The sequence below is a fragment of the Rhinolophus sinicus genome, linkage group LG05, assembly GCF_036562045.2.
Source record: "Rhinolophus sinicus isolate RSC01 linkage group LG05, ASM3656204v1, whole genome shotgun sequence".
Taxonomy (NCBI): Eukaryota; Metazoa; Chordata; class Mammalia; order Chiroptera; family Rhinolophidae; genus Rhinolophus; species Rhinolophus sinicus.
Genome location: NC_133755.1, coordinates 25,514,823 through 25,536,800, shown reverse-complemented (window position 1 = coordinate 25,536,800; position 21,978 = coordinate 25,514,823). Strand labels below are relative to the sequence as shown.

The following is a 21,978-nucleotide window of genomic DNA, read 5'->3' as shown; positions in this document are numbered from 1 at the left end:
CTTTGAAAATTTAAAAAACACTCCAAATAGTTTTTATTTGTCATTTTTAAAATGAAACTTTAAGAAACATAGATCATTTAATTGCCCGATCAAACAATCATGATCTTTGCTTTGTAATAAATATACTTGATATGGAAAAATTTCTTTTATTTTCTGTTGACATTGACGTTGGTCGAATTGTTATGAGTGCGTCTAAAATCATCTTTAAGTTGGGAGTGAGAGAATGCGTTGCTTCATAAAAGCTCATTTCCTTCCTTAGAGAAGCAAATATTTTGTCTGCATGCATAGGGCTAAGCTTTGATGTCAAAATTGATATTGCTTTAGTCAATTCACACTTCAGATCAGATTCTGATTTAACGTCAGAACTCTCTCTAAGGACATCCTTTGTTTCTTCTCTTGGAACTTCTTCTGCTGTAAATGTTCCTATAAAAAGTCTTTCCATTAATGACTTCGCCAATCGTGCAATTTCATTCTTACTTGACAAGGCAAAAAATTCATCCTCTTCCATCTCACATAGACAACTAACATTGCTCAAGTACTTTGTGAGAGACACAAGATTTTTTCTATGTTTAACAAATTCAAATTTTATTTTCTTTAAAAGCATTAAGAAAAAATTAAGAAAGACCTATATTGTGCAATGAATATTTATAGCTAAAAAGTGCCACAAAACATTATGATATTAGATGGGAAATTATTGCAATATTGGAATAAAATATTAGCAGTGCGAGTTGTTTTTAAAGAGACTGACTTACCCACCATAGCTGAGAGAGCCAAGAACACTCACACACATCACAATCCTCAGCCACAAACAAACTGATTGAATGTGGTTGGTAGTATTGGCCGTCACTTTGTGGAAACAATTCATCGTGAAGAACAGAAAAGAGTTTGTATTTACACAGAGAAATCTTTATTTTCATAACCCAGGATTTGACTACAATGTCATATTAAGGTAAACTACCTTAGATTTCCTTAGTTAGTTCACCTGAAGATGACTTTGTAGTCAAATCCTGGGTTGTGGAAATAAATATGTCTCTCTGTGTAAATACAAACTGTTTTTTGTTCTCCATGATCAAATGTGCTTGATTTACAAGAGCTAAAATGAGCTGGTCATGTGATATATGATTCTGGTGTAGCGCCTGCATGTCTGGTGGCATGTAACATTTTAACACAATCACTTTAGATAGTGATAAATAGGAGAAATGTCTAAGAGACATATTGTGAGTGGTACATTTATTTCCCATTGTGGGTATTTACTGGGTTCAAGGAGCCGATTTTCCTGATTTCCCGACCAACTTTTCTCGGGATATGGAATGGGAAAGCGAAAAAAATTCCCAAGAACTTCCCACCTGGAAACCCTACTTTGTATTCAGTTATAGGTACATAGGCATATTGAAAAACTGCATTGTCTAGAAAGCACAGATAAGCTGGACAAAATTCTAGAAACCAAGTTATTCAAGGAATGATTGAAGGAACTGGGGCATTTCTTAGTTAATAGAAGATTGGCTCAGCAACACACAGTAGTCATCTTTAAACATGTGAAGGGCTGTTACATGAGAGAGAAATTGGTCTTGGTTTATGTGACTTCCAAAGGGTAGCTCTAAGTTCATCAAAAGACAATCACTCCAGATTCTTTCTTAATGTTGGGAACCTTCTAACATCTAAAGCTTCCTAACCAGAGCAGTCCAATCATAGGACAGGCCACAGCTGAGAAATGAACGCTTCCACCGTAGACTGGAAAAATCCTATTGCGGGCTGATGGACAAAAAGCCAATGTATAATCATCCAGCCCTCATGTTCTCTTTTGGGAATGTGTAGGGGAGGAAATAACCAATTAAGTTATTATACTACCAATTATTTTCTCAAGCCCTGGATGTCACTATAGTTTTTTACCTTAATTTTTGTTTTTTTCTGCAAAAAGGAGAAAACCTGTGAGGGAATACAGATGTAATCCTAAAAACTAAGACGTTAATAGAGAAAAAGAAGACTGAACTCTAGATCCTCAACCAAGAATCCACCCCAAACCTGGAAGCTGTACCCGTCAACATGCTCATGTCTAGATGCTGTGATTTAGCTGAATCCAAATGTATATGCTGTCTTTTTTTTTTTTTTTTTTTGTACTTTACTTGTTGTTGCTTTAAGCTTTTTTTTTTTTTTGTACTTTACTTGTTGTTACTTTAAGCTGCTTTTTTTTTTTTTTTTTTTTTGTAAACTGGTAAGTATTTATTTTTAGGAATAAAGATGAAAAACAATTTCCTTCGTCTGCCTAAAGATTTTCTGTGCTTGATCAAAGAATTAAGAAAGTGAAGTTTTTCTCTGTTGATTAAAGCAGTAGACAGTAGACTCCTACTTCCACTCTTAGAAAGGTAAATTTCAGAATTGGATGGGGTGATAGTTGAAGCTCCAGGAACAAATGTGCGGAAGCAACCACAGACCTTTGCTTGTTATGGAATCATCACTGTCGTGAGTGAGTGAGAGCTTCCCCCCACAAATACTGAGCAGGAGGCCCTCATGGAACGGCTGGGAGACTAGACTTAATGATCACTAAGCTTATCTTTTAGCCCCGTCTTTGATATTTTGCCCCTTTTTCTTTTCTTAGTTGTTCTATCTCCCTGACCCTTTTTCTTACTTTCTTCACTCCCACTTCTCCTTCCTCCTGAGCTCCTACTCTTTACTCTTCCTTGAGAGAGAAAAGGTAATGAGGAGAAGGTAGAGAGAAAGGCTAGCAGAGATGGCGGCAGCTTGAGGAAAGAATGGAGGTCTCCAAAGGTAAGGAAGAGATAAGAATTGATCCAAAGAAAGGAAGGGTGAGAGAGAATGAGAGAGAAGAAAGAAGGGAAAAGGAAGAGCCAGGGGAAGAAAGAAGGTAGAGAGGGAAGGAAACGAAAGGAAGCAGAAAGAAGCAATTGGAGAACTGTACCACTCGCTATGTTTTATGAAGCACAGGAAAGTTCAAGTGGATTATCTCCTTAAAAGAAGGATACAGCGAAAGTAAGAGCAGGTACTTTTTACATATTATATTTCTTCTATTTTCAAAAGGAACTAAAGGAAGCTTTCAATAAAAGACATACGAGGTTGGACAATTAAGTTTGACAACTTGTTACAACAATGTTGCTAACCTTTTTTGATATCAGAGGGATTATTCATTACGAATTTGTACCAACTAGACCAGGGGTGTTCAAACTGCGGCCTGCAATCCATTGTTAATTGGCCCGCAGCAAATTCCAAAAATATATTTAGTTTACTTAAATAAACCAGGTGAAGCAATAGGTACTTCACCTCGAGTGAGTAGCCCGGCTGTTTGTGTATTTTACTGCATATGGCCCCCTGGTAAAAAACTTTGAAAAAAGTTTGGACACCCCTGAACTAAACAAACAGTTAACCAAGTTTACTATTTGCAAGTGCTGAAAAGGATCCATTAAAAAGTTGACGACCTGAACTTTTCACAAGCAATTCCTGGCTCTTGCATCACGACAATGTACCAGCTCACAGGCTGTGAGGGAGTTTTTAGCCAGTAAACAAATAACTGTATTGGAACACCCTCCCTATTCACCTGATCTGACCCCCAATGACTTCTTTCTTTACCTGAAGATAAAGGAAATATTGAAAGGAAGACATTTTGATGACATTCAGGATATCCAGGTTGATACAACAATAACTCTGATGGCCATTCCAGAAAAAGAGTTCCAAAATTGCTTTGAAGGGTGGACTAGGCACTGGCGTCGGTGCATAGCTTCCCAAGGGGAGTACTTTGAAGGTGACCATAGTGATATTCAACAATGAGGTATGTAGCTCCTTTTCTAGGATGAGTTCTTGAATATAATTGTTACACCTCATAGATACATTCAAACCAATCAAAAAACCAAGACAGCCAAGAAAGTAAAAGTCATATTAGATCATGCTGGGGAAAACTACTGCAACTGAGCACAAACTTTTTCTTAGCTCTGAACTCATAGAAAGATGTGTCCCATGGAGGACATTGAACAACATATCAATCCTTCAATCCAGGTGCTTTTTACTGTCCTTTCTTATAAGACACCCAATAAAAGTTGAGAGGACAATGTAAATTCAAAATGTTATGAAAATATTGCTTTCTTATGCTATTTTTTTATTTTTAGTAACTTTTAATTTTGATATCATTTCAATCTTACAGACAAGTTGCAAGAACATCACAAAGAATTTTCATTTACTCCAATTCTCCAATTCTGAATTATGTTACCACGTTTGCTTTACCATTTTCCTCTCTCTCACTCCCTCTCTCTGTCTTTTTTCTTTGAACCATTTGAGAGTAAGTTTCAGACACTGATATCCCTTTACTTCTAAACATGTATGAAAATATTTTGGTGGGAAACTAGAACAATGCAGTGTAGCTCTGTGGCTTCCACTATTACCAGACTCCACGGAAAGGGCTTGGTAGGGCAAGCTTGATGGGGCAATCAAGTTGAAAGGGAAGGAGGAGTAAGAAACTTGTCTTAAGCAGCACTGATTTAGTAAGTAACTGTCTTTTTATTAGATTTATTTAGGTGATAAAATTAGCAAAATCTTCCAAAGCAGTTTCTATACACACTTTACATAGGACTAGAAAAACACCAATTGTCCACATCAAGTAACGGTAATGGAAGGGGGATGGTTTGGGAAGTAATGTTCCTGGCCCCACTTGCGCCATCCAAGAAACCTGAGGACTAGCACTGCCTAATACAAAGGTAGAGGTGCAGAGGATCTTTGGTAGCATGCATAGTATGTCATCGACTCTAAAACACGCTTTTAAAAATAACATCGTAACATCTCTGAAATCAGAATATGTCTTACAATCCATGGTCTAATTAATGTGGGCTGCCCCCTGCTGTTTTATTAATTAGTACATAAAATAATGGTGTATCCTACAGATGACAGCTTCATAGATTTTTACCTCTGTGGTTCTCAGCCTGTTTATTATCAGGAGGAAGGACACAGAAGCAAGTCGGATAGGGACTCTTAAGGGTCCTCTCCATCCCAGCACATGATGTGCAGTACTCTACAGTGAGCATCTCCCTCTGTCATACTGTCACCTTGGACACTTGGTGTGTTGTCTTATTCCTGTTTTTCCCACCTTCCAGCATGTGTCTAATTCCTGATTGCTGCCCACCCCACACATCAAGGACTGGCCAGAGATTGTGCTTCTTCTACTCCAGTCTCTTCTCAGTGCACATGTGTATGTGTGTTTGGAGGAGGTTGGAAGAGTGGTGTTTACTCATAAAAATCAGTACAGAGATTATTCTAGAGAAAAAGCCCAGAAAGAACACTAACTTTTAGCTTGGTGACATAAGGGCTGAGCTTTGTGGGCTATTGACTCTAGGAGCAATGTATCTATCTCACTTGCTGATTTAAACATAATAATAATAATAATAATAATAATAATAATAATAATAGTAGCTTTGGGCTATCCTCCAACACAAAAGAGAGCAATGAGCAGAAGTGGATACATGCAGACAGATGGAGCTGTTATCTTTGGCTTCCTTAATGTCCCCCCTCCCCCGTGTCTCTTTTTCTGATAACAATCCTAGCCCCTTGACCACAGCAGCGGCTTGATGCCCACCTGGCATGTTGGAGACCTTGCAGGGGGCTCTGTAATAAATGACCTTGGAAGAGAGATGTCCTCTTCTTCTTGGAGTGTTTCTTTTCACGCTGCCTATGGCCAGCTTTCTCATCACATGGAGAGGTTGCGAACAAAGCTCTAGGAAAGACCAGCACAGATAGAGATGGGGTGGGGAGCAGCCCAGGGCCCTCCATCCTGTGAGGTACCACAGTTATCCTCCCCAGCACAGGAGCCAGAGCATTCCTGTCCTGCTTAAACAAGCTTAAGCCGGATTTCTGTTCTTTGGAATCAATACAATACAAAGTATTTTAAGCCTCTACTTTAAAGTCTTTAGCTTAGCTGTTCTTTTGAAAGTTATTTGCAGTGAACAATTCAAGTTTCAGATTTGGAAAGGTGAAATCCCCCATATTCTGTGCTGTTGCCTGAAATGAGATCCCTGGGCCTTAGAGACTGACTGGTTGAGAAGTTGTGATGATAATTAAAGAGCCTAGTGTGAATTCTCACTTGAGGGAGGGCCTCACCTTGAGTTGGATCGGAGTACCCACAGACTACTTTGGATTTACCTTATATCTTCATTAGGTACCAGATGGGCCCTGCAACAGAGGCCTGCACCACAAAGCCTGGAGGAGCCTGAGGCTGGCAGATTCTGAAGGTGTTACCATAGCCAGTCATTTTGGTTTGTCAAAATTGATAAGAGCTTACCTTTCTGACAGCATTTGCTCATCTGGTTCCTCTGCCTTTTTAAGGCATATTCAAGAACAAGAGCTAAGCTCAAGGCATCAATAGCCCGGAGGACATGCTTAAACTATTTGCTATGGCAGGAAGGCAAGCACTGAGTTTATCTAAAAACTATGACATTATTCAGGAATCAAACAGGAGGTCTTAAGAACAACCTTGCTTTATACTTTTTAAGATAGGAATTTACTTAGTAAAAGGGAACCTGCATATGCTCTGATTCTGGAGGAGATACTGTGATAAAGGCTTTCAGGAATGTTGATAGCTCAGAATTAGCATTAACCCACAGACAATTTCTGTCCACCAAATTAAAGTTCAATGAGAGATTGATGCATGCATAAGTCTTGAATTATTAGGCAAGGGTCTTGCTAAAGCTGGACCTTGTAAGGTGGTTATGAAATTCATTTCAAAGGATATGTAGGTCAACACAGCTCTGGGAAACCAGTGCTTATTTCACTAGTTGCTCAAAAACTAAGTTCATCATGGATGTGAGTATTCCATCATGATGTGTGAAATAATTTCCAGGGGACCTCTCAAAAGCTACCGAAGGAACTTTTACAAAAAGGCATTTTCCTGTCAGGTCAGATATCTTATTGTTGGTTTCAGTGTCTCAAGAAGTCAGACCCTTTTTCAGACACCCCTTTGTTTTTCTTTTAAATTTAACCATATTCAAGCATCAGCAGTGAGGCACAGTCCACAAGTCTCTCTCATTCAAAACCAATTTAATTGCAAAAGATGAGCACACTACTTCTTCTATGTGATCCTCAGAATCCTGAATTCTGTAAACAACTATTAAAAAAATTATTCCAGGGTGATCACTTCCTACGGCGTATAAATGTCTAATCACTATGTCATGCACCTGAAACTAATATAATATTGTATGTCAACTGTAATTGAAAAAATGAAATTTAAAAAATTCTTCCAGCTGACTTTTTGCTTAAAGGCATAGAGATGGGGAGGGAAGACAGGAAAGAAGGCATTTGTGCCTTTTATCTGAGGCTTTCCTTTCGCATAAACTTGTATGATGGATCTGGAGTGGGACTTTGTGGGTTCAAATCCTCGCTCTACCTCTTGGTTGGTAGTGTGGGTAAGTCACATAACCTCTCTGAACTCCTTTTTCTCCTCCGTAAACCGAGAAACAACAGATATTCGCACTGCTAGGAAAGCTCAAACTACAGAGTTGTTACATGGTAAACGCACAACTTTTACATTCACATTAGATGACTCCGGAGATCGGGAGGTACAATTCTTACCTTGTTAACTAAGATACACCCCACCCTTCCCACGGGCTCGCCCTTTCCCCAGTCTCGCTGAGACGACCTGTTCTCTGGAAAATACTTTGTACTAGCCAGTAGGAAAGGGTACAGCCAGCCAGGCCACCGCTGGCCCGGACGCCTCCGGCTTCCCCTGTGAAAGAAGCGTCCCCATCTCTAGCGCACGCACGCCCAGATATGGCCCGCGGGCAGGAACGTCTGCCTCGCTAGATCCATGGGCACAGCTGTGCGTGCGCTTCGGAGGGTGGTGGCTGCCCACACCCCGCCCGCGGCCGCCGCCCAGCGTGTCAGGTGCCGTGAGAAGCGCCGAGGGATATGACTGGAGCCGACTTTCCAGAAGCCGCGCACGCAAGGCACAGCTCCGCACGCAAGGGGGAGGCGACAGCAAAGCAAACTTCAACCCGATAAAAGTTAGCAGGCACGCGGCCCTTTGCTTCCCTCTTACCCCCCACCCTTTTCCCTCCTCCCTCCGGGAAGCCTCGGAGAGCCCTTCGTCCCCTCCAGTCCCTTGGTGTTTGCGTTAGCTTGGCTCCGGGCCCAGCGCCAAGGACCTTGGACGCGGCCAGCGCCATCCCGGGTTCTCCAGTGGATGGCGCCACCTGGAGGAGTTTCTACGCGGGGAAACCTCAGTCAGGGACAGCTGGGTCCGGCCAGAACTGGTCTTTGCGTGCCAAGCACAGATGGGTCCCCGCGACGGGGGGAGAGGCGTCTTCCAGAGATTCTTGATCTCGCTGCACGAGGTGGAACGAGAACTTTGTGCGCCGAAGGGCTTCATTTGAGGGCCATTTGTTTTCGAGAACGTTAAGATAAAATAACTACGGAGGCTGTAAGGCAAACCGCCACCACAAACCGAACTATCCTCGTTTCCAAATTGACAGGTTTCTTTTTCTAGCTCCGGCGCCCAAGGATACAGAGCAGTGTTCTCTTGGGGGAATGAAGTTCAAGTAATTGGGCGGGAAAGGAGTTTCGGGGAGCACTCCCACGGAGAGCACAGAGGGATGGGCAGCTTCTGTCCCGAGCGCGCTTCCGGGGAAACCGTGCGGCCACAATTGGGATTGACAGTGATTAAAAGCGATTTGGGGACAACCGAAAAGGCCAGACCGCAGCTTCTAGTAAAGCGAGTGGCTATTTCTCCAATGCAGTCCGGGAACGTTGGGGGCCGCCTTGCGTGACTACCGCCTGGACAGTCCAGACGCGCCCCGCCCCCCGCAATCCCCGCCCCCGCCAGGTCCGTCTGCCTCCTCCCTCTTAAACAGACTTTAAAAACGGGATGGCGCGTTTTGACTCTGGAGTGACTGTGTGCAAACGGGCCACGCCTCTGCAACTCCAGCTGTCAGAGCTGCGAGAGGGGCGTGAGGGCTGGAGATAGACTCCACTCCTCGACCCCCACCCTCAAACCCCCGCTGTGAAAAAACCCAGACTTTACCGAGGCCCCGGGTGCAGCGGGTCTCGGCAGAGGAGGCACCTTTCTCCGTCCCCAACCCAATCCAAGTGCCCCTGGCTTTGACGACGCCTCGAGACTCTAGAGTGGGTGCTAAAGCTCCCAGAGCTGGCAGCAGGTGTCCGGGGCGGGCCTCCAACTTCTTGGAGACACTCAGGTTGACATTTGCTCTTGGAGCAGGCGGTCGCGTGCCGCTGGAAACTACACCTCCTCGCAGGTTAGTCTGTCTGCGGAGCCACCTTCCCGCGCGGCCTCTTTTCTTGGGTTCTCGCAGATCTGGGTGGGGTGGGGCGCCGGGGCTGGGATGATAGGCACTTAGAGGGAGCTGAGCGCCACTGCCTCGATGCCCGCCGTGTTGTCCCAGAATTGCAGGAACCGTTACGCGGCTGGGGATGGGGGCTGGAGGCTGAGTCACAGAGAAGCAGCAACACGCCCCTCTCCTTTGGGGAGTGGGTTTGAGATGGGAAGGGACGTCCTTAGCTGCTTCTCCAGTGAGGCATCCCAGACGTGACCTCCATACCCAACAGCGCATAGTAGCCTGAGGCCGGAGGTAGGGGCATGGGGCGCCCGCTCCTTTTTCTGCACACCTGAGTGTCACGCCTTTGCCCTCCTCTCTCCAGCATGGCCATTAGCCTCAGCCTGGACGATCCTCTGCTGCCGATCTCGCTGTCCGCCCAGCAGACGACGCTCCTGCTGCTCTTCTCGGTGCTGGCTGCTGTGCACGTGGGCCAGTGGCTGCTGAGGCAGCGGCGGCGGCAGCCGGGGTCCGCGCCCCCTGGCCCCTTTGCGTGGCCGCTAATCGGAAACGCTGCATCCCTGGGCTCGGCGCCGCACCTCTGTTTCGCGCGCCTGGCGCGACGCTACGGCGACGTCTTCCAGATCCGACTGGGCAGCTGCCCCGTGGTGGTGCTGAACAGCGAGCGCGCCATCCGCCAGGCCCTGGTGCAGCACGGCGCCGCCTTCGCCGACCGGCCACGCTTCGCCTCTTACCGCCTGGTGTCTGGCGGCCGCAGCCTGGCTTTTGGCCAATACTCGGAGCGCTGGAAGGTGCAGCGGCGCGCAGCGCACAGCACGATGCGCGCCTTCTCCACGGGCCAGCCGCGCAGCCGCCGCATCCTCGAGTGCCACTTGCTAGGTGAAGCGCGTGAGCTGGTGGAGCTGCTGGTACGCGGCAGCGCCGGCGGTGACTTCCTCGACCCGCGGCCGCTGACCGTGGTGGCCGTGGCCAACATCATGTGCGCCGTGTGCTTCGGCTGTCGCTATAGACACGACGACGCCGAGTTCCGCGAGCTGCTCAGCCACAACGAGGAGTTCGGGAGCACGGTGGGCGCCGGCAGCCTGGTAGACCTGCTGCCCTGGCTGCAGCACTTCCCCAACCCCATGCGCACCGCCTTCCGCAAATTCGAGCAGCTCAACCGCAACTTCAGCAACTTCGTCCTCGACAAGTTTCTGAGGCACCGCGAAAACCTTCGGCCCGGGGCAGACCCCCGCGACATGATGGACGCCTTCATCCTTTCCGTGGGAAAGGAGGCGGCCGAGGGCTCGGGAGACCGCGGCGCGCGGCTGGACATGGAGTATGTGTCGCCCACAGTCACTGACATCTTCGGCGCCAGCCAGGACACTCTCTCCACCGCGCTGCAGTGGCTGCTCATCCTTTTCACCAGGTAAAGCCTCCAGGAGGCATTGGTCAGGCCTTCCAATAAAAGGCGGTGTGGGACTAGAATAGGCTGAGGCCGCGACCAGCGCCGGGAGGGTTTCGCAGTAGGTCCCCACCTCTCAAATCAGATCACGTCCCAAAAGCGCAGCTCAGGAAGGCACAACGCGGGCTGAGATACGTGTGCACACCCCACCCAGCGGGGCCCGGACCGCTCCGCCTCTGATCTTGTTGCTATCTGTTCGAGTGGAGACGAATTTGTGGGAAACCCCTTGGAAAAACAAGATTTTTAAAGTGTCCGCAGATCAGCCCGGATCTCTTCCTCCCTGGCATAGGAGAAGCAAAATTGGAACGGTTCCGAAAGAGAGGGTAACGTAGAAAATACATGTTAAATAAACAAAGCACCCTAGTCGGCTCGGCCATTCTGCTGCGCGTATTCGAGGTCGCCCAGCCCTGCGCTAGAACCCAGCGCACGTCTGGGCTTTGTTTTCCCGCACAGTAAGCGCTCGGAGGGTAGCCCGGAGGCCCGCAGACCTGGACACGCAGACGGTTAACCCGCATGGAAGCGTTAGGAGAGCAGCGAGAAATCCGCGGGTTGTGCTGGGTTTATCAAACCGCCGCGCTAGGAGTTAAGAGAAGTGTCGGGTAAAAAACCAGAGAAGCAGTCACTTTTACCGAGCGCAGAGCAGCATCCAGAAAGGCAAACAGGGTATCCAGGGGACCGCTGCATACCTACGTCTCTGGCCCCAGGGGCCGGGCTCGGTTGGTTGGCTGGTCCCCAGTGCCCACGTTGATTAAGGTCGCGGCCCTCTACGAAGTGCTGTGCACGCACTCAAACAGATTCCCACTATCAGCTGTTGCCAGGTTTAGCAAATAAGTTTTACACGGGACTACTTATACGAAAAGACTAGCCATTGTTTATCGGAACTTCAGATTTAACTGCACGGCCTGTATTTTATCTGGCAACCTTACCCCAGGGGCACATGTCTCGCTCAAGCAAATCTTGATTGCCTGGAGAGACCAGAAATCCTGGCTGTGCTATTTCTTGGCGCACAAGGTAGCGGTGGGGAAAGCTGAATTTGCTGGCACCTCAGAAACTGAAAGGCAAAGACAGCTTCGTTTCTTACTGGAATCCACTGCAACACTGCAACCCTTAGATACTGTACGGCTACTTTCACAAATTGAATTTTTTGTTTATTTAAAATCGCTTTTCAGTATTATGATCTTAGAAACACCTGGGGGAGGGGGCAGAAATCGAATAAAGAGAAGTCAGTAATAGAGCAGGACGAAGCCATCCCAAAATGGGATCAATGGGTCCTTAGTATCCCCAGATAAGCATGTTATCTTTTGAAACAGACTTTCCTAGTCTTTAGACACAGATTGGGCAGCGAAAGGAAATAAAACAATTTTAGGGTCACTTTCAATTTAATATAGTTGGTGAGTACATTTTTCTTATTTTTAGTGAAAAGACACTATGACAGGGATTGGCAGATTACACTAACTCCTTTTGTATATATGTTTTATCAAAATTTATAAAATACTCATGTATTGTTCACAGCTGTTTTCATACTATAGCACAAGGCAGAGCTGAATAGTTGCAACAGAGAGGGTTTGGTCTGCAAAACCTAAAATATTTACTATCTGGCCGTTTTCGAAGAAGTTTGCAGACCTCTGTAGAGTGATGCTAATGAAGGAAGCTTTTGAATCACCCATAATTTCATCACACACGTTTAAATATTTTTCAGAGTTACAATAATTATTTACGTTTCTTTTTTACTTCTGACATTTCCACTTATTGTAATGGACATTTCCCCATCTTTTAAACTTCATTTTAGTAATTAAAAAAATTTATTTCATTTTATTGATAGATTGCATAAGTGTCCACCTTGGTAATTTTTGATGGTTACATATTCTTTTGCCATAATAAGATATCATTATATATAATCATTTTTTGAGTTTTAATATTTTGATTACATTTTAAAAATTAAAAAGAGTGGGGGAGGGATTACCCTTATGGATCTTGCTTTGTACTAAGATTTTGTTTTCCAAACGGATTGTGCTAGTTTATATCACCAACAGTGAATAAGTATTATAATTTGTACCATAATCTCATGAACATTGAGAACTTGCTTTTATATCTAGAAGATATGTAGGTTTATCCATCAGGATACCAACTATCTTTATATAAAATGAGAACAGTAGGGAGATGAGGGAAAAAAGATCTCTTTTCAGGGCTGCATTTTAACTTTGGTGGGCCCTGAGCTCTTCTGTCTTTGTGGACTCCTTACTCCATAAAAAAATAAAATAAAAATAAAAATTGTATTTTTATGACTACATTGGTATAAACATATTTAAATTACATATTAAAACATTTTCTTTGACCTAAAAGTTCATTTTTCCCTCTGATTTTAAAAGTAATAAAACCATTTTCGTGGGTATTGTGGGTTGCAGGCACTGCGCCTCCTGTGTCTAACGGGAAAGTTGGCCTTGTCCGTTATTGTGCTTCTTCAGGCTGAGAAAACTTAGACTTTTTTTTTTTACTTACGTTGGGAAAGAGAGCATTAGCCACATGAGGCGTATTAGAGGAAATATAACTATCCATTTACCCATCTTGTAATTTCGTGAGAAATTAGAAGATTGTTTTAATTTTGTTGGGCCAGAAATTCAGTCACTGATTCAGATAAATAAAAGTGGGATGAAAATAAATTGTAATGTGCTTTCTAGATGAAAGAAGAATGCATTTTCCTCACTCATTTCCTCCTTCTCCATTAAAACCCAAACAGGTACCCAGAAGTGCAGGCTCGGGTACAGGCAGAATTGGATCAAGTCGTGGGTCGAGACCGTCTGCCCTGCCTGGACGACCAGCCCAACTTGCCTTATGTCATGGCCTTTCTTTATGAAGCCATGCGCTTCTCCAGCTTTGTGCCCATCACCATTCCTCATGCCACCACCGTCAACACCTCTGTCTTGGGCTACCATATTCCCAAGGACACAGTGGTTTTTGTTAACCAGTGGTCAGTGAATCATGACCCAGTGAAGTGGCCTAACCCGGAGGATTTTGATCCTGCTCGGTTCTTGGACAAGGACGGCTTCCTCAACAAGGACCTGGCCAGCAGCGTGATGATTTTTTCAGTGGGCAAAAGACGCTGCATCGGGGAAGAGCTTTCCAAGATACAGCTGTTTCTCTTCATTTCCATCCTGGTTCACCAATGCAATTTCAAGGCCAATCCAGATGAGCCCTCAAAAATGGATTTCACTTATGGCCTGACCGTTAAACCCAAGTCATTTAAAATCAATGTCACTCTCAGAGAGTCCATGGAGCTCCTTGATAGCACTGTCCAAAAGTTACAAGCTGAGCAAGACTGCCAGTGAGAAGCCAGAAGTGAGCTGGAATCTTAGAAGTACTCAAGTTTTGGGGGGTGGGGAGTAAAAAGTTCTAGCTCCTCTGTGAGCATAAACCAATGGACCTGTAGATACTGCGTTTTATATGCGACTCCTCAGATCAGTACAGGGCTCTGCTATGCAGGAGCTCTGGAAAGATTTTTTGCGTCAGAGTTAAAGGGCTCAAAGAATTTTTATACATATATAGAATACTAGTAACAATTTCTTGAGAGAGCACTCTTTGGAATTAAAACACCATGCTACACATGCAAAACGCTGATGGAGAGGTACTTTTAATACCATGCCTTTGTGGGTGGCATCCAAGAATGCTGTTCTTTGTGCTGAAATCTCCATAGAAAATTGTATTAAGCAAAGTTTCAGAATATATTGTTGAATATGCAAAGGCAAATAATTACAGTGTAAGTCATGTGATTGTGGGTGAGAAAGAAAAGGTAAGATCAGAAATTCCCTTTTCATCTTTTCCATAAAGTAGCTTAGGCAGGCTCTGGTATCTATGGATGGATTTATCTTTTTGCCTACTGATGTGCTTTCTCTTACTTTATTGGATGACTCATAAAGTCATTTGTTCAAAAATAAATTGATAGTAGTTGGTTTAGTCATTATAGTACGTTTCAGTGACTTATCGTGAATTTTAAAGTGTAAGTTTGCTAAATTGTAAGAAATTTCGAACCGTGTTGGTTGCCGAAGTACAGAATTTCAATTATGAGAAAAAAAAAAAGACAAAACCCAAAGACAAAAAAGAACAAGATTTACCAGCCCAGCTAAGCTTTAAATTATGTGATCGCGATACAGCTTTCAGTATGTCTCGTAGGTTAAAAAAGGTCACCAGGGGAGGCCAGCCCGGTGGCTCAGGCAGTTGGAGCTCTGTGCTCCTGACTCCGAAGGCTGCCGGTTTGATTCCCACATGGGCCAGTGGGCTCTCAGCCACAAGGTTGCCGGTTCAACTCCCACCAAGGGATGGTGGGTGGGCGACTAGCAACGGCAACTGGACCTGGAGATGAGCTGCGCCCTCCACAACTAAGACTGAAAGGACAACAACTTGACTTGGAAAAAAGTCCTGGAAGTACACACTGTTCCCCAATAAAGTCCTGTTCCCCTTCCCCAATAAAATCTTAAAAAAAAAAAAGTCACCAGATAATATTAAATATGTATACATATATAATTACTCATATTGTATTAGTTATTTTATTATTAAATAGTATTAATTAGTTTGATCAAGAAAAGGTTGAATAATGTATGTCTTTTATAATGTCATAGCAAATTGAATAGTACAATCAATTCAACTAATTTTGGCCCAGATACATGAAATGAGCTTGATTGAATCAACTACCTATTTTTTTATTTTTTGACATCATGAAAATCAAGTTGAAGCAAAATCTTTTTCTCATCCAAAACTTGTACACAAATGAAAAAATATAAAAATTGGATCTGTAAGATGTGTTCCTTATTTACAGCATATTTATTATGATTATATTCATAATACAGAATCTGTTTTTGAAAATTGATCTAGTTAATATAATTCCAAGCTTTGGCATGCTTAAATTTTAATTTAATTTTAAAGACATTCTGATTATTGAGTTCCAGTTGAAGTTACTGGAAATCTGACTGTTAGCCTGGGGGAAGCAGAGAAATTTAACCCATGTTTGCCTGATGAATAGTGAAAAATGCAACAAATTATCCAGATGTTCTCTTTTCTTTTAAATGATTTTTGGAAATAGCATTAATGTCAGTGTTTTGGAAAGTCCGAACCAGAAGGTAGTCTTGGGTGGCTGTTTTGAGAGTTGCGTCATATACCAGTAGAGATGATCAGATCAGTTGTACTATTTAAAATTGGCAACGCAGTGAGAGGTAGCTTTTGTAACTGTGAAGACATAAGGCTTGAATAAAACGTATATGTTCAGTTTATGTCAATAACCTGAAAACCTTAAAATGTTGGCAGATTGTGAAAGTTTCAAGTGAAGTTTGAAGTTTTAACTTTCATTGCATATTAATGTCCAAAGGAAGCTGTGCAGTGTCCTAAAAGCTTACAACTTGTTACATTTTATTAAGCTTTTGGAATCTTTTTATCATAATTATAAAGGAAGGAGTGTATAATGATTGTGTGTGGGTGGGGTGGGAAGAGAAAAGAATGAAAAAGTGAAAAGGAAGAAAGATGGTTAAACATTTCCCCACCCATTCCAAATTTATTAATTTGAAGTATGAATATTTAGAAAAAAAGATGGTTTGGGTGCCAGTGTTACATCCCAAATAGACTTAGAAAAAGTCCACATGTAGCAGATCTATGTTGTAATTTGAATTTTTTATTAGTTAAAATTTCACATACTTTTAATAGTATATCATAGCTGTACCTCTTTGATATGAAAAACTGTGACAGTGCTTTTAAAGGCACTAAAGTCAATTATAGAAATCGGACTTACGGAATACATTTATATGTTTTTGGCACTGGCAATTCCAAAATATTATTATCCTCCCTCCCCCCAGCAGGGCTGTGGTAGTGATTTTGGGCTGCTAACAGCCTACTTATTCTGAGAGGTGTGTGGCAGCAAAAGTAATCATATACCAATCTGGATGCCTCATTAAGTCAACCAGATCCAGATGTGCTACATAATCTGTTTTTATGTCCTTTTTATGTATGTGAGCTCAGTTCATCTGGCGCTTTCAGCAATGGGAAAGCTGAGCTTATATAGAAAAAAGGAAGGCGGGCAATTGGAGGTTAGCTGATTTCTTTAATATGTTTATAACCCAGTTAAAGGAAGGAAAGCAAATCCAAAAACAAAAATGACCAAATTTGGAGGCTACAGTAATCACGCTATAGCTTAATCAGAGAAACCGCATTTTATTCCTCCCAGAGAAAGAATTTACCGGTCACCATTATAGTCAGAACATCTACTCCAGGTTGTTGCAATAAAGCATATTGTTTATTAAATGCCTCATTCATATATCAAAGCTTGACTTTGTAAGAAATTGCCTTTTTTCCAAAACAAAAAAAAATGTCTCAGTTTGTTTTGTGGATTATCTAAAAGCTTTCATGTCTCAGAACTTAGCCTTTACCTGTGAAATGTTATTACAGCCTTAATATTTTTCACATTAGATCTATATCAGATCAAATAATTGCATAGCATTATATATTAACTTGTGTGATTTCAGCTGTGAGACAACTATGTGATAAAAAGGTATTCTTTGTTAGACATTTATAACTCAAGAAAAACTTATTTAACCTTTTCTTATTTTTGTATTTTACAATGTATGCTTTTAATATGTACATAGCAAATATAATGCATAATTTCACCTGAAATAGATTTTGGGGACATGGCATTCATATATAGCTTTTACTGTCTGATATACCAAATTAAATAATTCTGTATCTGTGATTTACCTATAATAGGACACCATTACCAAAATAATAAAAATCACTTTCATAATATTGTCATGGAGTTTTATTTTACATTGTAGCAAATATAGTCTAATGCATCTATTCATTTCAACTACTCTTTATAAGTGTTTGAATTAAAATATTGCACTGTAAACATTTTACTTGGCCATTCTATATTTTAGGCTGCTTTCTTTCTTTCTTTCTTTTTTTAAGTAGGTTTTCAGTATCCAGTTTCCTACCAAATTCCTGATTTCTGTATTTTTGAATTTATAAGAAACAACACAGAAGTTAAATTTTAAAGCAAGCAACCAATGTCAAAAGTAATGGGAATTAATTTTTAATTCTGAAGGATTGAATAGATTGATACTTTAAGACTCTGACCTTGTATTTCTGCTTCATCTAAAAAATGCATGACACTTTTTTTTCTCCCTCAACAGCACACCAAGCCTTTCCCTTGAGTATTTCATTTGTTCATTTTTTTTTTTACATGAAAGTCTTTGTTTTTAATTTGGTTGATACACATTCATTCATTCATTTTTAAGGTACATGTGTCTTAATTAATAAGTGCAATTAATGTTCAATGAAATAGAATGGATGAGAGTATTCTGTAATACACGATGTAGACATATTTTTCTGCTGACTTATTTACCTGGTAAAAAGACGTGGCTTCACAGGAACGCTGCTGTGACTCTCCAGGCCTTCACCGCCACACCCCCCCAGATGGCAGGGCGATTCAGTGCCAGGAGCCCTTATTTCTTTCAGACTTTAGCTCCCATTACTGTGAAAACAGGAAAAGAAATTGTGAAGTAAAATTGCACACCATGTTTTTGATTCTTTGGCCTGAGAACATCACTTTAGCAGCCAAAGGTATGGCTATGAATTGCGTTAAGAGAATGTTCACTTGTTTTCCAGATGTACTTACATACAGGCTCTTGGAAATAGTCATAAAGGTTGAGGACAAGTGAAGTAAATATTTTCATAGGAAAAAAATCTCTTTTACAAAATCATAATTGGGGTCAGGTGTTCACAAAAATGTCAAGCAGAGTTGGATTCTACATAAACAGCCCACTAGAATATCAGGCTGGAATTCAGGGTGGGAAATGAATGCAACTTTGGACGTAAGACAGGGGTGGTTGTTGCAAACTCATAGTGGTTATTTCTCAAAGCCAGTCAATTTTTCTGCACGAGTGCTACAAAAGTTTTGGCTGTTACCATTCCCTTATTATGACTCAATGACTCTCATACTCTCTGCTCTCCAGTTTTGACTTATGAGTTACAACTCTCAGAGAAGGGAAGAGAAAGAAAGGAAATGAATACATTCAAATACAGTCAGAAGCAATTTTTTTAAAGCAAAAAATTGGAGGAAAATAATCTACTTGCAATAAGTCTGGGCAAGCTATAGACAAACAACAGCCTATTTCTGTAGCTTATTCACTCAAACACAGGCTTCATCAACACTTTTCAATACATGTCGGGTATGAGGGGAAGAAATGGAGCGAAAATATCTTCAGCACTTATTATGAATGAATCACCATGCTAAGCACTCGAATACATGATCTCATAACGATCCTGTGAGGGGCAGTAATGTAATGTGCCACAATTATACATTTAGAAGTGGCAGGAGCTGGGTTTTCCCTAGAGATGAACTGACTCCAAAGCCTGTTGTTTTCCTGCCTGTGTTTGGGTATATAGTCTAGTCCATCTATATTTTAATCCCTATGATCCTTGGAGTTTCACAAGCAGTGTACCTCCTTTGTCCAGAGTGCATTCCACACCACTGTCAGGGAGTAAGTAACCGTGTGAAGTGCCGGGAAGATTCACAACGTTCTTCTGAGAAGCATCCCCAAGCTGGTCCTTATGCAAAAAAAGAAAAAGAAGAAAAGCCATGTTTTGTCTTGCAGCCCTAAAACCTTTGTCCTATCATCTGTTTGGGACCCTTGTCTGAGCCAAAGGCCATCCATAGGTTGGACCAATTGCCTGTGAAGTGGCCTGATTCGATGATTCGAGAACTGTCTCTCCAGTCGGGCTGTACTACACTGGGCATTGGTTCCTGTGACTAATCAGAGCTTTTCCTGCTCTTAGAGACCTTGAGTAGGATAAACGCTTACAGCAACGGCCGGAAAGGAGAGAGAGAGAGAGAGAGAGAGAGAGAGAGAGAGAGCGCGCAAGCACGCAGAACCAAGGCATGAATGAGATAGGCAAGGTGACGGGAAGCCTGCCATTGAAAACAACATAAATGGAGAGCCTGAAACTGGCTTTGGACCACTTGAGATCCTTTCAGGTGATTGAAAGGCCAAATAAACTAACTAAATAAATATTGTACTAAATAAACAACGCAATATTACACAAATTTCACAGTATTACAGCACAAACCTAAACCACTGAGATCCCTTCAGGTCAGGGCTGAGTCTCTCCACAACCCAGAAAAATCTTCCAGTCTCTTTTTACATTTTTTAATTCTGGTTTTTATCTAGTCCTAAAAATGGAAATTTTAAATTCTATTTTGTTTCTTTCTCCCTCTCAGTTGTTTCTGTCCCTCCCAATAGTGCTTAATGTGTCTTTTTTTGTTTGTATGTGTTCCAGCAAAATTTGTATTATTGTTTTGTACACATGTGTTTTTAATTTGTGCAAATGCGGTACATATCTCATCCTGTTGCTTAATCTTCTCTTAGCACAGTATTTGGAAGGCCCATTGCTTTCTAACCCCACGGCCCCTAACTGCTGCCTTGTATTGCATGCTATTCATCCACCACGTTCTCTCTGTCCGCTCTGCTGGGAACGGGCATGCAGATGGCCTCCAACTTCACGCGTCCCTGGTGCTGCAAGGAGCATCCTTGTGCGTGTTATTTATCATCACCCCAAACTGGAAACGACCTAATGTCCTTCAACAGGTGATTAGCTAAACTAACTGTGATACAGCCATACAAGGAAATGACACTCAGCGATTAAACAAACAATTGATCCATGCAACAGCTTGGATGAATCTCAAGGGAGTAACGTTGAGTAAAAGAAGCCAGCCTCAGATGGCATATACTATATGAATGCAGCGATATGGCAGTTTCAAAAAGACAAAATGAAAGTGATGGAGAGCAGCTCACTGGTTGCCAAGGGTTAGGGGTGGAGGGACAGTGTGCCTACAAAGCATGATGGAGTTTTGGGGGGTTTTCTGACTGTGGTGGCGGTTGCATGGATCTAGACACGCATGAAAATTCATAAAACTGTGTATTAAAGTAGATTGAAATATATTTTTAAAGGAGAGTTGGTGCCAATGAGCTTAAATGAAGCTGAACTGAGGTTGCCAGAGGGCACAGCAGCTGCTGGCACATACAGAAACACTGAACAAAGAAGGTCAAGCCCAGATATGGGAACCTGGGTCACAGCCTGTGTTGAGACCTTGCAGGCTGAGGGAAAAGGGTGGTACTGGGTCCTTAGGGCAGAAGAGGAAAGTAGGACACCAGCCTTTGGAATGAACTATAGCAGCCGGAGCCGTGGGCTGGAACCTACCCCTCAGGGCAATTTTAATTCAATGCTGTAAGTATTAATTGAGCACCTACTAGGTGGAAGGCACTGTGCTGGGCTCTGGGGATGTAACAATGAACAAGACAGCCAGGCCCTCGGCTCTTAGAGCTGGTAGTCTAGTGGGGTGGGTGGAAGGATAGAGAATAAAGAAATAAGATTTAATTTAAGTGTGCTATAAAGACAGTAAAACAGAGTGACAGGTGTGTGTGTGTGTGTGTGTGTGTGTGTGTGTGTGTGTGTGTGTGTGTGTGTGTCTGGAGGGGACTCTTTAGAAGGAATAGTCAGGGAAGACATTCTGAAAGAGGTGACATGAAGGGGTGGGATGAAGGACAAGCACCATCTTCCTCCCTCCCTGTGTGAAGGAAATACCGGCACTGAGTTATCAGACAATAAATTAATTACCTAAAGAGAAAAAAGATGGTTTCAATTGATTTTATAGTCACTAACGAGTCATAGCCCAAAATAAAACAATCTCAGCACACCCATTGGCAAAGGTTGTAGGCAGGCCCTTAATCAGCCTTGGCTTTTGGTTTTGCTAAATCGCATCAGTATGGTCCAGATCATTTCCTGCCTTAGACTCCCAAGTTCGTTCCCCAGCACGTTCCCCTGGGAGCACGGAAACAATTCCTGAAGAATTAGGAGAGGGCAAGCTCTGTATGTACGTATGTTACTGGACGATGTTTTGAAAAACCCAAGTTCAAGTGGTCTTCTGATTGCTTAATTTTATGTGCACCAAAGGACTTCAGATTGATTCTTTGAAACACGTAACGGATCTTCTCCTGGAGTATTTCATAGACTCTACCTCTGGCCCCGAATGAAACTTTTCTTATGTCTGATTGAAAAGGATTTGCGCTCTTATCTCAGTGGGGTTACGGAGCAGCCTGGGCTTGCTTGCCGTTTCCAGGATCTCACACTCCCCATGCCTGTATTGCCCTTCTGGCCACGCTTTCCTTGCTGTGCATTGCTTTACTGTTTCACCACGCAGCTCTTGCTATTGTCTAGGCCTTG

The 21,978-nt window shown here is 42.7% G+C and overlaps 1 protein-coding gene across 1 annotated transcript; it reads left to right on the top strand.

Moving 5' to 3' along the window:
- The first annotated feature begins 8,869 nt into the window (after positions 1–8,869).
- Positions 8,870–15,204, top strand: CYP1B1 (cytochrome P450 family 1 subfamily B member 1). The gene is made up of 3 exons (XM_019742220.2): positions 8,870–9,239; positions 9,643–10,686; positions 13,460–15,204. Exons 2-3 carry the CDS (start codon positions 9,644–9,646, stop codon positions 14,046–14,048), a joined length of 1,632 nt encoding a protein of 543 aa, XP_019597779.1. The 5' UTR covers positions 8,870–9,239; position 9,643; the 3' UTR covers positions 14,049–15,204.
- The last annotated feature ends 6,774 nt before the right edge of the window (positions 15,205–21,978 follow it).